Here is a 12532-nt window from a genome sequence, read left to right as displayed (position 1 = left end):
GTATACATGGACCTATGCAGTTCAAACCCGTGTTGTTCAAGGGTCAAAGGTACTATTTCTGATGGATGGGTGACAGCAGCTCTAATCCACCTGTCTAATGGGAGAGTTTAAAAAGAATTAACCTTCTTTTTTCCTTGCAGTTACGGAGGAAAGCCGTGAAGAGCCAGCATTCCAGAATTTTATGCAAGAATCAATGGCACAGTACTGGAAGAGAAACAACAAATAGTTTCTAAAGTCCAAAATTTTGGAACTCTGTGTGAAGGGACTATCCTTATCTCTGATTGGGGGCTACTATAAAGGACAGTTTTGTTCAGGATAGCAGTTTCTCTTATTAGTGAAATCTCCTGACTCAGATGAAGCCAGGGATAGAATACATTTGGACCTGGCAGGTAGATGCTGATTCCCCTTGGCATTTTCCTTGGATTTATGCAAGGAAGGATATTCTGTTTTTGGATGCTGATATCCCTTCAAGCCTAAAACTGCAAGTTTTATCATTTGAATGCACATACTTTTGCTGCTGATGGACAGAACAGAGAGAGAACTTAGTAGGCTGGATCTGTAGCCTCTACTTCTCCAGCATCTTGCCTTTGAACCTGTACCACAAGTTCCCCTCCTTTTAGCAGAAAGAGAGAGGGGAAACAGGAGCTTGTCCAGAGTGGCAGTGGAGTCTCCTTGGCAACCAATGAATCTTGGTATGAAATGTGCCTCACACTGGGTAGCTCATTGTAGAACACCAGGTTCATTGAAGAAAGTGGGCAAAACATTGTTAACAAATAAGAATTCTACTTTAGAGGGTGACTTGGATAAAGAGTTTTTAATCTTAACTTTGTTGTAAGCCTGCTTGTCATAATTTCAAATAAGAAAATTATCACAAATAGTCACTGCAGTTCAGAAGAGAGGTTTAAAGCCACATGATGTTTACTAAAGTTCCATGTACATACCACACCTAGTAACCAGGTACAAAGCCAGGCCCTGTTTGTTTTGTACTGTAACTTAATGCAGTGTATCCTTAGTGATTTACTCAAAGGCCACGGATTTGGGTCAGTTGCACATTCCATATATAACAACAGCCCTGGTAAGGGTTTGCTTTGCCTCCACATTCTTCACAGTATCTTAAAACATTATACATTTCTCTTAAGGAATTTTATTCCTGCCTAACCTGTATTCCAGATCAGTGGTTCTCAAAGTGTGGTCTCTGGACCAGAAGCAGCAGCAGCATCTGAGAAGTCACTAAAAATGGGACATTCAAGACCTAAATCAGAAACCGGGGGGGGGGGGGGGGGAGCGTGGGGCCAAGTAGTCCGTTTTACTAAGGCCTCCAGGGGATTCTGATGCATGCTAAGTTCAGAACAATATTCTAACTCAAACAGCCTATGACATAATTCTAGGCCAGGTGAATATCAGATATCAATGTGCTTATGACCTGCTTTATCACAGTACCCCTACCTTGACCATCTGGTGCCTATTCTCTAACATTCTAAAAATAAAAGTGTTTTGTTTTACATGAAGTATTAATTTCAGTATTCTATAACTAATGGGAAGCACTGGTCTAAAAACTTGAACCTGTTCTTTAAGAGGAAACCATTTGCACAGCAAAACTCTGTGAACATACCTGATTTTTTCCCTTAGTGCCTTTGTACACTTTTTCCTTAAAGAGGAACTTGTCTGGCTTATGCTATAAGCTACATAAGGGCAGAGACAGTCTTACTCATCTGTGTATCCCTTGCAGAGGACCCAGTACATAATAGGTACTCAATAAATGTTTGCTAAGTGAATGAATTAAATACTAGGTGGCTACTTTATGGAAACTGACCACCTGATGTGTACTTTCATCAATAAATAAGGGAAAATGCAGCTAAGCCTGGAACAGGAAGGGTTTAGATAAATGTGCCAAGGATGTACAATTAGCAAACTTATAAATGATCTGGTAACAGTTTAAATTATAACCTCATTTTGTTGCTATTGCATTCATATTTATTCTCAGTGCTGGACTTTAAGGCACTCAATGACGTGGGCCTTGATTTCTGGTCTCCACTAAAGGAGTGCTCTAACTTTCACAAGACTTGTATTCTGCACCCTCAAACCAAACTTCAGCAGTATTTAACATGCACACATTTGCTAATTACTCCTGATTATTCCAGTGCTACATCATTTACTTAATAAATACTGATTGAGACTATTGGATGCCAAACAGGGCAGATACTGCTATGGATGAGTAACAGCAGTAAAGTTGTTCAAGACATGATGTAAAGCAGAAAGGTGCATACTGTTGTTATCCTTTTAGAGGCTGCCCATCCAGTAGAAACACAATGTGCAGAGAATTCTGGCAAAGGAATGGACTGTCCTCTGATGGCCAAGCAGATGCAACAAATGAAATAGGCATAAGCCTGTCCTTGGACAGGTCCTGTTTGCTTCATTCACAAAGGAGAAAAATGAAAGGAGCAATCAAAAAGTGTACGTGGTGAAAATATAGAAAAAAAATCTGAATGGAAATAAGAAAATAAAGATGGTGGAAATACATGGACTAAGTCTAGAGAAGGAAGAAGAAAATATGTGGCTGAGATAGTAGAGGGCTGTCTGAATAAGCAAAAAGGCTGTTTACCACAGACCGCTCTGACTTTATAGGCGACCTCGTGGGCAGCAAAAACAGTTTGAAAAAAAGACTACTGATAAGCTATGCAATGTTTAGCTATTTCCTATTAGGTATTAGCACTGGATTCCCAAGGACTTGGACCAAAAATGAAGCAAGTTAAAAAAAAATTGACATTTGATACCAGCATATATTTACTTGTGAGTCTATTCAAGCACAGCTTTGAGGCTTAACATCTCCATCTTCATAATATCTCTGCAAGGTAGGTCAAGCAGTATGATTCTTCTTAGTTGTGCAAGAGAAACAGCTCTAGAGAAGCTAAGTCACTTGTCTAGTCACACAGTAGATGTCAGGGACAGTGCTTTGGTCTCTGGATTACCATCCCAGTGTCATGATGTCTGTGAAAGGTAGCTTGGTTGTTGTGGAAAACTACAAAAACTGGATGCAAAAGGAAAAAGCAGACTTACTTATTTGGTTAAATCCAGTTCCACTGATATCAGGAAAACCCACTGTGTTTAAGAATAAAAGTCAAATCACTGTTTATGGAAACGAATTAGAATACATCAAGGTTTTCTGTTGGGTCTTATAGGTCTGGAAAGCAACTCTCCCTCTTTGCCTTATATTTTCCTCATCCTCTTTTTACAGCGCTGGTTGAAAACGGGGGAGGACCCCATGAGGCTGTCAGTGGAGTGGGAGCCGTAGCTGCTGTCTGAGTCATCAGGGCTCTGGGGGATCCCAGCTTCACTCATGCCTGACATGGGCTCCTCGAACACATCGCTGCCCAGCACGCCATGCCCAGAGACGTTGCCTTCTTCACTCTCTTGCGGCTCCATTTTCACGTGGGCCAAGTTCCAAAGAGGGGAAGCATTTACTTCTGTACCTGGGAATGGAAGAAGAACGTAGAACTAACTAGCAGTAAGAAAGGCTGGAACAGGGCTTCCCTGGTGGCACAGTGGTTAAGAATCCGCCTGCCAGTGCAGGGGACACGGGTTCGAACCCTGGTCCGGGAAGATCCCACATGCCACGGAGCAACTGAGCCTGTGCGCCACAACTACTGAGCCTGTGCTCTAGAGCCCATGCTCCGCAACAAGAGAAGCCACCGCAATGAGAAGCCCGCGCACCACAACGAAGAGTAGCCCCCCACTCGCCGCAACTAAAGAAAGCCTGCGCGCAGCAACGAAGACCCAATGCAGCCAAAAATAAATAAATAAATAAATAAAATTTGTTTTAAAAAATCTATTAAAAAAAAAAAAAAAAAAAAGGCTGGAACAAAGTAGGAGGCATGCACCACCCAGGGCTGACTGATGACCTTTGAGAGCAGTTTTCACTCTGATTCTCTACTTGGCTGGAGAATCTGGTTGTTATTCTCTGCTCAAACAGTTACCAACTCTAAATATCTTCTTTTCCACTTCCTCACCCTCCTTTACCCCACCTCATCCACCTCCATTTCCCCTAAACCAGGGAAGTAAAACTGCACGTGGAAAGATTCATGGTTCAAGGGCAGGCACAACCATGGGCTCTTGGTCAGGTGTTACATTGGCCTGTCCTTTCATGGGGCTGTCTTGTTTTCCTGCCTTGTGTTTGGGTCCCTGGTCCTCACTCACATTATGAAAAGTTAATGACCAGTACGAAATGCTGGCAGCTGTTCCCAGACTGCTGAAAAGAGACATGACCCCTACATCTGCAACAATTTCTTTTTGGCTCTCCTGCCTCTGTGTCTTCTAGCAACACTGTTCTGTGGTTATTACATCTTCCATGGTGAAAGACTCTCTGCCCAATACTTTAAAAAATGCGGCCTAATTCTGTTTAGGCTACACTGGAGGACTGGCTATTTGCATCATTTGTGCATTGATGACATGACAATTTATATTTGTAAAGAACTGAGTGTCTAGACTAATTTGCAATCTAACTGACTTAGGGATCAAGTCATCTGGTTCTGAAGGTAATCACAGGTTCTATCTGGAAGAAGAGGCCAGCTGCCTGTAACTGGGTTGCCCTATTTCAATTCCTTTCAGTTCCAACTTGTTGGGGGGTACTTTAGCAAGGAACCCCAACTATTCAAACATCCCTGAGCAATTAACATTACTCCATCTATCTGGAAGTTGCCTTAATCAATTCAGTACAAGAATCAGGAAAGACCAGAATACAGAGAACAGGAGGCCATCTGCCCACCCAGCTGGGTCAGCTGAATTAACTCTGGTAATCACTTATTGCATCTACATCCTAACTAGAAATAATTTTAAAGAATGTCTGTAAAGCTCTGCTAGTCCTTTCTTCCTTAATTACAAAGAGAATGTTGGTATCTGTAGATCAGTGAAGCTGTATTTGTTTTCAGACTTTCCATTCTCCTGCCCATCCCTACTTTTGTTCTACCATCTCCAGAGTTTGAGTCCAAAACGCCAGAAGTACTGAGATTGGCAGATCTCCCAGAATCAAAATGGGTAAGTTGTCTTCTCTTACTTGAAGCCTGTGGTGAAGCCTCGACCTCCAGGTTAGATGGGAAGCGTTCACTCTGAGCCCCAAGGACTCCCATGGGCAGTGACTGGTCTCCAGAAGCAAGGTCAGCCTCCAGTTCCTCACTGACAGGGAAGGTGATGTCGCTCACAGGTTCCTCCTTGATCTTTACAGGCTTAGTGTCCTCTGTGGCCTTCTCAGGATTGACAATCCTTTCATACTCTTCAGAGAGCTGCTTACTAATCTGTTGGCAAGCAAGAGTCAGTTTTCCAAGTTAAAAGCAAGTTGGATAGTCAGCTTGTGGCATCCCATGGAAAAGCTAACAGAATATGAATATGCATAAAGCATCACTGCCAAAGGAAGGAATGTGAGTTTGAAATTCATAAATGACAGAGACATGTAAAGAATATCTGTTTAGCAGAGAATGTGCATGTCATTAATTAAAAGGTACATAAAGGTGAAAAATATTTAGGCTGTATTATTATATCAGAACTGGGACAAAAGATCACATTTTTAGCTATAAAAACTAACATTTGACATAGGTACCACAGGTAGATAATGAACACTGTAGGAAATCTGGATCGCTTAGCAAAGACGATTGGGTGTTAAGAATTCCACCATATTTTAGATTTGGGGAAACCGAAACAGTGAACAAAATGCCTCAGGGTTTCAACAAGGGTTGAAGAGCTCAGATACTTCTGTTTCTAACCAAAAATGGTATCTCCCCCACCACACTCCACCCTTGGGCAGCGTCACCTCTCTCTGTTTTGTTTCTTTCTCACAGCACTTAACGCCATCTGAAATTATTTTGCTCATTATTTGTTTACTTGTTTTTGTTTCCCTTTCAACAAGAGTGCAAGCTCAAGGAACTTGTTAACTGCTGAATCCCATAGTGCCTGACTCACAATAGGCACTCAATAAATATTCGTTGAATAAAAGCATGTTAACTACATGCTATAATTTCACTGACTAAAGGAGACCCCTGAGTCTGGCCAGGTCAGTGATGAGGCCAGTGGAACACAGTCAGGGCCGAGAGGAAAGCAGGATAAGTCCGCTCTGTTCCAAGACCCTGTGCTCTGCACCCTAGAGCAAGTGTTAGGGATCCTGCTGGACACCCCTGGATTACACATCTTTACCCACTTCTCCTCAGGGTCCTCTCACCTGCAGCATGTAACTGTGATAGTCCTTGATGCGGTGCTGCCAGAACTTCTGGAGGGAGAGCACGCTGCCAATGCCCACTTCATGGAAAACCTGCTCCATCACGTCGGGGAAGGGAGTCTGCCCCAGCCGGGCCTCCTGATCCACAGCAAAGCGCAGCAACTTGGTGAACTTAAGACAATACTCGTGTGCCACATCAGTTAGGGTCTCCAGGACACTTTCGTTAGCACACTCAAAGCCTGCGTGGGCTAGGATTGTGGCCACTGCCTGGTAGAGGAGCTGCCGGCAGGAGTGCCAGCTGAGTTCAGTCACAGGTTCCCCTTTCCCACTGAAAGTGGAGACATGCTAGTGTTATTAGTGCTCTTGCAAAGGGGTGACCTGTCCTGTCTCCCTAGGAGGTTTACAACCCCAATCAAACCACCGGCTCAGCTTTCCAGGGGAATTCTAGGCAGGTTACATAGCCCAGTGTCATCTTGTTGCTGTCAGGGCATGTCTCAACAACCCACAGTCATATCCCTGAGCTGCTCCAATTACATAAAGTTTGAACAGGCAATAGATGCCTGTAGTAAACAGTATAAAAGGGTATCTAGTGAAAAGGAAGTTTCCTTCTCCTTATATCAACTGCTGGATTTTGATCACTTTTAGGATCTGATTAATTCTAAGAGTACAGCTCAGATACTGCTCAGTGGTGCTCTATTTCACCAGAACATAGGTTCCTCACATGCTGGGCAATATATGGACTTCTAGAAATTCACAGTCCCAATTAGGAGATTCTTATTTAACTACAACAGACCATTTGTAAAGCTGGGAAAGGAACTCAATTTTATAAAAGCAATTTAAAACATATATAGCTTACAAAGCATTTTTATCCTGTTTTATGCTGTGAAGTGGGTAGGGGTCCATATTTCTTCACATTCCTATCCGGCAGGTGACGAAACTGAAGTTCAGAGGGGCTGACTTGCCAAAAGATTTTTGGTATTATTAAGTGATAGAGCTTCTGCCTTTAGATCCCATGTTCTTAATAATACACTGTTTTGCACCTAATCACTATGACAAAGATCCTAATCTTTCCAAAACAAAACAAAAAACCTCAAAAAACTGTCCGGTCTCCTAAAAATAACTTTTAATGAGCTCCTAATAATTTACCCGCTCTCCTGAAATTTCCTATCTTCTGCCTCCCTCTGACAAAGTAAATAGATAAAAATAAGATAGGGTACAGAAAATTACTTTTCCCCGGTCCATACTTGGCATGCGCCACCCTGTGCTTGCTGTACAGAGTGCCTGAGGAGCTGCACACCCATGCTGCTGTGACCTGCTCGGTAGCAACTACTGTAATTCACGTAATAATTGGAACATAAGAAAACCAACTGCCTAATAACTTTTCATTCACTGTTTGCATCATCATTTCCCATGGCCAGTCTCTGGACCAAAAGCTAAAGGTTTCAGAAGTGCCTAATAAACAGAGCTAAATCAGTATTGCTTTGCTTAATATGTGGACCCATTTCAAAGGAAAATAATTCTTCCCGTACCCCCATAGCTGATGCAAATTATTTTTGTACACAGTTTCTTAAATATGTATAAAACAAACTACGTTTAAACTTCTGATGTTCACAGAATCTTCCTAACAATTAAAATTAGAAAATTGACACGAAACTACAAATTCTAAATAATAGCATCAATTTAATATGAAGGACAATATTATTTTGTTAAAGGTAAATTGCTCTCAAAATGTAAACTTGGTACTGATTCCCACAGAATAAGTGTGTTGAAGTTGGGCACATCTATACTAACACGGGGCAAGCATGTAATGACACAGTTCTCCCTCCCTTTTTCACTATTCCAATGTCTTCAGAGCCTTCGATTAGACAATACACCACGACATTTTCTGGCCTTCATCTGGCCCAACTGCAAGCCTTACTTAATAAGTCTATTTCTGTTCTTTTCTCATTAGTTTGGGACAATTAAAAGAGTAGCAACTATTATCATCAATAGGCAGATGCACTAAGTGATATACAGTATTACTTATGTAGTATTTTTGCCAAACATTTCATTTGAATCTAATCTTGAGGAAATAATCAGCAAATCCAGTCTGATTTGGGACAGCCTACAAGACAAGTGACCTAAACTCTTAAAAAAGATTAATATCATGTATTATAAAAGGGGGAAGCTATTCTGGCTTAAAAGACACTAAAGAGGCAGAGAAAGACAAATACTGTATGATATCATTTTTATGTGGAATCTAAAACAAACTAGTGAATATAACAAAAAAGAAATAGACTCACAGATATAGAGAACAAACTAGTGGTTACCAGGGGGGAATGGGTAGGGGGGTGGGGCAAGATAGGAGAAGGGGATGAAGAGGTACAAACTACTATGTATCAAATAAATAAGCTACAAGGATATATTGTACAGCACAGAGAATATAGCCATTATTTTATAATAACTTTAAAAGGAGTATAATCTATAAAAATATTGAATCATGATGTTGTACACCTGAAACTAATATAGTATTGTAAATCAACTATACCTCAAAAAAAAAAAAAAAAAGACACTAAAGAGGTATAACAACCAAATGCAATGCATGAATCCTTGTTAGGTCCAGGATTGGGGACAAACATACCTACAAAAGATATTTTGGAGACAACTGGAGAAATCTGAATACAGACATATTAAATGATGGTATTTAATTAGTGTTCATTTACTTTGATATGATAATGGTTATTGGGATTGTGTAGGAAATTTCCTTATTCTTAGGATAAGGTGAAGAATTTAGGGGTGAAAGAATGCTGAAGAATTTAGGGGTGATATATTGCAATGTCTGCAACTTTAAAATATTTGGCAAAAAGTCTTATGTGTATGTGTATATGTATACATATATGTTTGTATATTTGTGTGTAAATGTGTGTATACACACACATACGTGAGAGAGAGTAAATGTGGCAAAATGTTAACAATTGGTGAATCCAGGTGAAGTGTATTTGGGCGTGTGTCGTACTATTATTTAAACTTTTCTATAAGTCTGACAAAGTTCAAAATGAAAAGGAAAAAGTAATTATTTGGCACCAAATGCAAACTTTCACACTGAAACCTAGTAGTAGCACTAGGTTATAAGGCAGTCATTCAGAGGATCTGGAGCAGGGCTTCTCAAATTGAAATATACTTATGAATATTCTGGAGGTCTTGTTAAAATGAAAATTCTGATTCAGCAGGTCTGGGTGAATATTCTGGAGGTCTTGTTAAAATGAAAATTCTGATTCAGCAGGTCTGGGTGGGTCTGAGACTCTGCATTTCTAACAAGCTCCCAGGTGATGTTGATGTTGCTGATCTTGGACCAGATTTTGAGTAGCAAGGATCAAGAACATTTTTCTATTATTATTTCTTAAACTATGTTATCAAAATGAAAATACACAATTAAAAATTCTTGTATAGAACTTGGAGATTCCTAATAGTATGAGAATAAGTCCATGAATATCATTTTGAGGACACTGAGCTAAACCCATATTACACCTTTTAATTAAACAGAAGGACTAGACTCTGAGGACTATGAGGCCATGGCCTATTTTACAAACTAGTGCAGTACCTTGCTCCTAGTAAAGTGCTTGGCACATATTAGGCACTCAATAAATATTTGTTCCATCAGAAAATAAAAAAATAACAGACTCTGGATTCGGAAGATCAGGGTTCAAGTCTTAGACTTCCCACTAATTACCTGAGCAACTTTGGCCAAGGCAATTACTCTCATCCTCAGTTTCCTCATGGAAATGTGATTACCTGCTTAACAGGGTTGTTGGGAAGATTTTTTGAGAAAAGTAAGATATAGCAAAGCCTTGCCTTACCGATAAAAGTCACTCTCTGGGTCACTGTGCCGGATGTGGAATGGTGCGCTGGGATTCTTACAATCTAAAGGAAGGAGGTCATCAGGAAGAGGAGGTGACCCAGGGCAGGACGGAAGAGGCTCACTCTCTTCAGTCTTTACACCTTCTGTCTGTTGCTGATTCTGGGCCTGAGCTGTGGCAATGAGGTTACGCAGACGTCGGTTGTGCTGGATCAGCTGAATGGTATGGATGGTGAGGCTGCATGGCTCTGAGGGGATGTCCAGCATAGTGGGGGGCTTGGGCTTGTTGGCTGAGGGTTGGTGCAGGGGTGGGTCATGGACTTCTACCAGTCGGAACTCCCGAGGGAGCAAGTCAAAGGAACTTCTGTTGGTCTGGCTTGATGAGATTGGTATCTCTCCCCAGTATCTCAACATTTTGGAATAAGAAAGGAAGACCTTTCAAGTTAAATGTAGATGATATCCTAAAAGTAGTGTTTTAAAATCTCTAGCAACTGCAGGTTATGGGCTTCTGTAGTGAAAAATGTGAAGTCTAGCCAGTTATTTACATAAAAAGTAGGCAGTTGAAGACCACTTAGAAAAATGTCAGTGTCAGCAACACTGTAGGACCAAGGATGTTCTCCCTGAAGAAATTAAGAGAAATACAACTGTTAGATGCCAGTCATCACAATCACACACTAGGACAATTCCTACTGGACTGAACCACAAGGTAGAGTCTGGGTCATCAGTAGATTAATAGCTGCAAGAGTATCTGGGGCTATAGTGTCCATATTTTCCAGCTCACCCTACTAACTCATTACCAGAACTGCCATCATACCCAGTCCTGAACGATTTGCAAGGCAAGATGCTTAAATGAGACCTGGAATACTTCTCAGAGTATCTTGACACATCTGTCCTGGACCAGTAGGAGAAAAGGGCAGAGAGTTAAAGATAGGAAAAGGTGGTTCTTTTTGGCAGTGCCATGCAGCTTGTGGGATCTTAGTTCCCCCGACCAGGGATAGAACCCAGGCCTGGGCAGTGAAAGTGCCGAGTCCTAACCATTGGACCACCAGGGAATTCCCGAGGTGGTTCTTAATTTGTGAATGCCAGGCATGGGAACGTTTAACTGGTCCTGGTGGAAAAATTTATGAACCACTAACCTAAACGGTCTTATGCATTCAACTTCTGACGTATACAGGGAAGAATCTGAGATATCTGCTGTCTCCTAACGAATATCCCTTCCTTCAGTCTCTCCTTATATCTAATCTACTCTCTACAGTAATGCTAGACTTAATGTTTTAAACTCATTGCCTATTGGAAAAAAGTCAGTCAAAATTTCTTTGGTTTACCATTCAACAACGTTTACAGTCTGGCTTCAACTCACCCTTCCAGATTCATTGCCTGTATGTCTCTTCAAATTCAGCAAACATTTACCGAATGCCAGATATCATGTGAAGAGATAAAGACTAATGCAAGATCCTTGCCCTGAAATGAGGGAGAAAAACATAAAAAGGACATTTCAATATTAAAGTGTGTGGTAAGAGCTGTTCTAGAGACACAGACCTGGTGCAGTGAGAAAACACAAAGGAGGAACTTCCTGGAGAAAATGACCACCTTAGATCTACCAATATCAGACTACTCAGGTTGAGAATGCCATGCATTTTCACAGCTTAAAGATGTGATCTCTGCCAGAAATGCCCTGACACCCACCACATCCCTGGCAGACTTGTATTTATTCTTAAGTATGGCTTAAGTCACCACCCCAGTACATCTCCCTTCATTATATTCTCACAGCACTTTGCATGTCTCCATCACAGCATTTATCCCTATATTTAAACTAGTACTTATCTCAATTTTATTCTTCCATCTATCTCTCACAACTGTGATCTTAGTACAGTGAGTGCCTACTACATGCCGGGCTTTGCCTTTACTGTTAATTCAATTCTCCCAACCTCTCTATGAAGTAGATACTATTATTACCCCACTTTTCAGATATGGAAGCTGAGGCCTACTGTCTTGCCTAATGTCAGAAATGGCTGAGAGGGAAAATCAACACGGCCAGGCTCCAGGGCCTGCACTCTTAACAACTACACTATGCTGCCTCATTAATTGGTTTTGGAAAGAATAAAAGAACGAACGAATAAATGAATGAACCAAGTGACAATAAAAATCGCCCTCTCCCCTAGCTTCACCGAAAGGAGCACGAAGGACAGACACCAAGCACAAGCAATGCCCAAGTCCCTAGGGGGGCTCCTCCGTCACCGTCAGCAGGCGCAGGCGCCAATCACAGGGTCCTGGGGTCGCCTAATGCTGGGGCAGCCCGGACACAGGGACATCTGGACCTGGACCGAGGCAAGGAGGCTCCACTATGGACTGCCACGTCGCAGGCGCGGGGCTGGGCGGCTGTACGACTCCGAGAGGCCTGAGACAAGGGTCGCGTCAGGCCCGGAAGGCTGGTGTGTTGATTAGTGATTCAAGGCTGCCGGAAGCGCTTCTTCTCAATCAGTCGCTGCCACAGG

At 41.7% G+C, this 12532-nt stretch overlaps 2 protein-coding genes across 4 annotated transcripts in view; one reads left to right on the top strand and one right to left on the bottom strand.

The window, feature by feature from the left end:
• The window catches only part of GPN1 (GPN-loop GTPase 1), a 27568-nt gene extending 26060 nt beyond the window's left edge, over positions 1-1508 (top strand). For both annotated transcript variants that reach the window (XM_082427969.1, XM_082427970.1), the window contains exon 14: positions 141-1508. In XM_082427969.1, coding sequence (XP_082284095.1) covers positions 141-226 — 86 coding nt within the window. In that variant the 3' untranslated portion in view covers positions 227-1508. The remainder of the gene's footprint in view (positions 1-140) is intronic.
• Positions 888-12532, bottom strand: SUPT7L (SPT7 like, STAGA complex subunit gamma). 2 transcript variants are annotated; one of them, XM_082427959.1, is made up of 6 exons: positions 12276-12532; positions 11398-11498; positions 10039-10657; positions 6206-6530; positions 5051-5288; positions 888-3470 (listed from the first exon to the last, which is right to left on the bottom strand). In XM_082427959.1, the coding sequence occupies exons 3-6, from the start codon at positions 10449-10451 to the stop codon at positions 3208-3210; spliced, it is 1239 nt and encodes a 412-aa protein (XP_082284085.1). In that variant the 5' UTR covers positions 10452-10657; positions 11398-11498; positions 12276-12532; the 3' UTR covers positions 888-3207. The 2 variants fall into 2 exon arrangements, with proteins under 2 accessions (XP_082284085.1, XP_082284086.1); XM_082427960.1 differs by having other exon boundaries at positions 12206-12497.

Source organism: Balaenoptera physalus, assembly GCF_965194825.1.
Source record: "Balaenoptera physalus genome assembly, chromosome: 15".
Classification (NCBI taxonomy): domain Eukaryota; kingdom Metazoa; phylum Chordata; class Mammalia; order Artiodactyla; family Balaenopteridae; genus Balaenoptera; species Balaenoptera physalus.
This window is presented reverse-complemented; position numbering and strand designations above follow the sequence as displayed.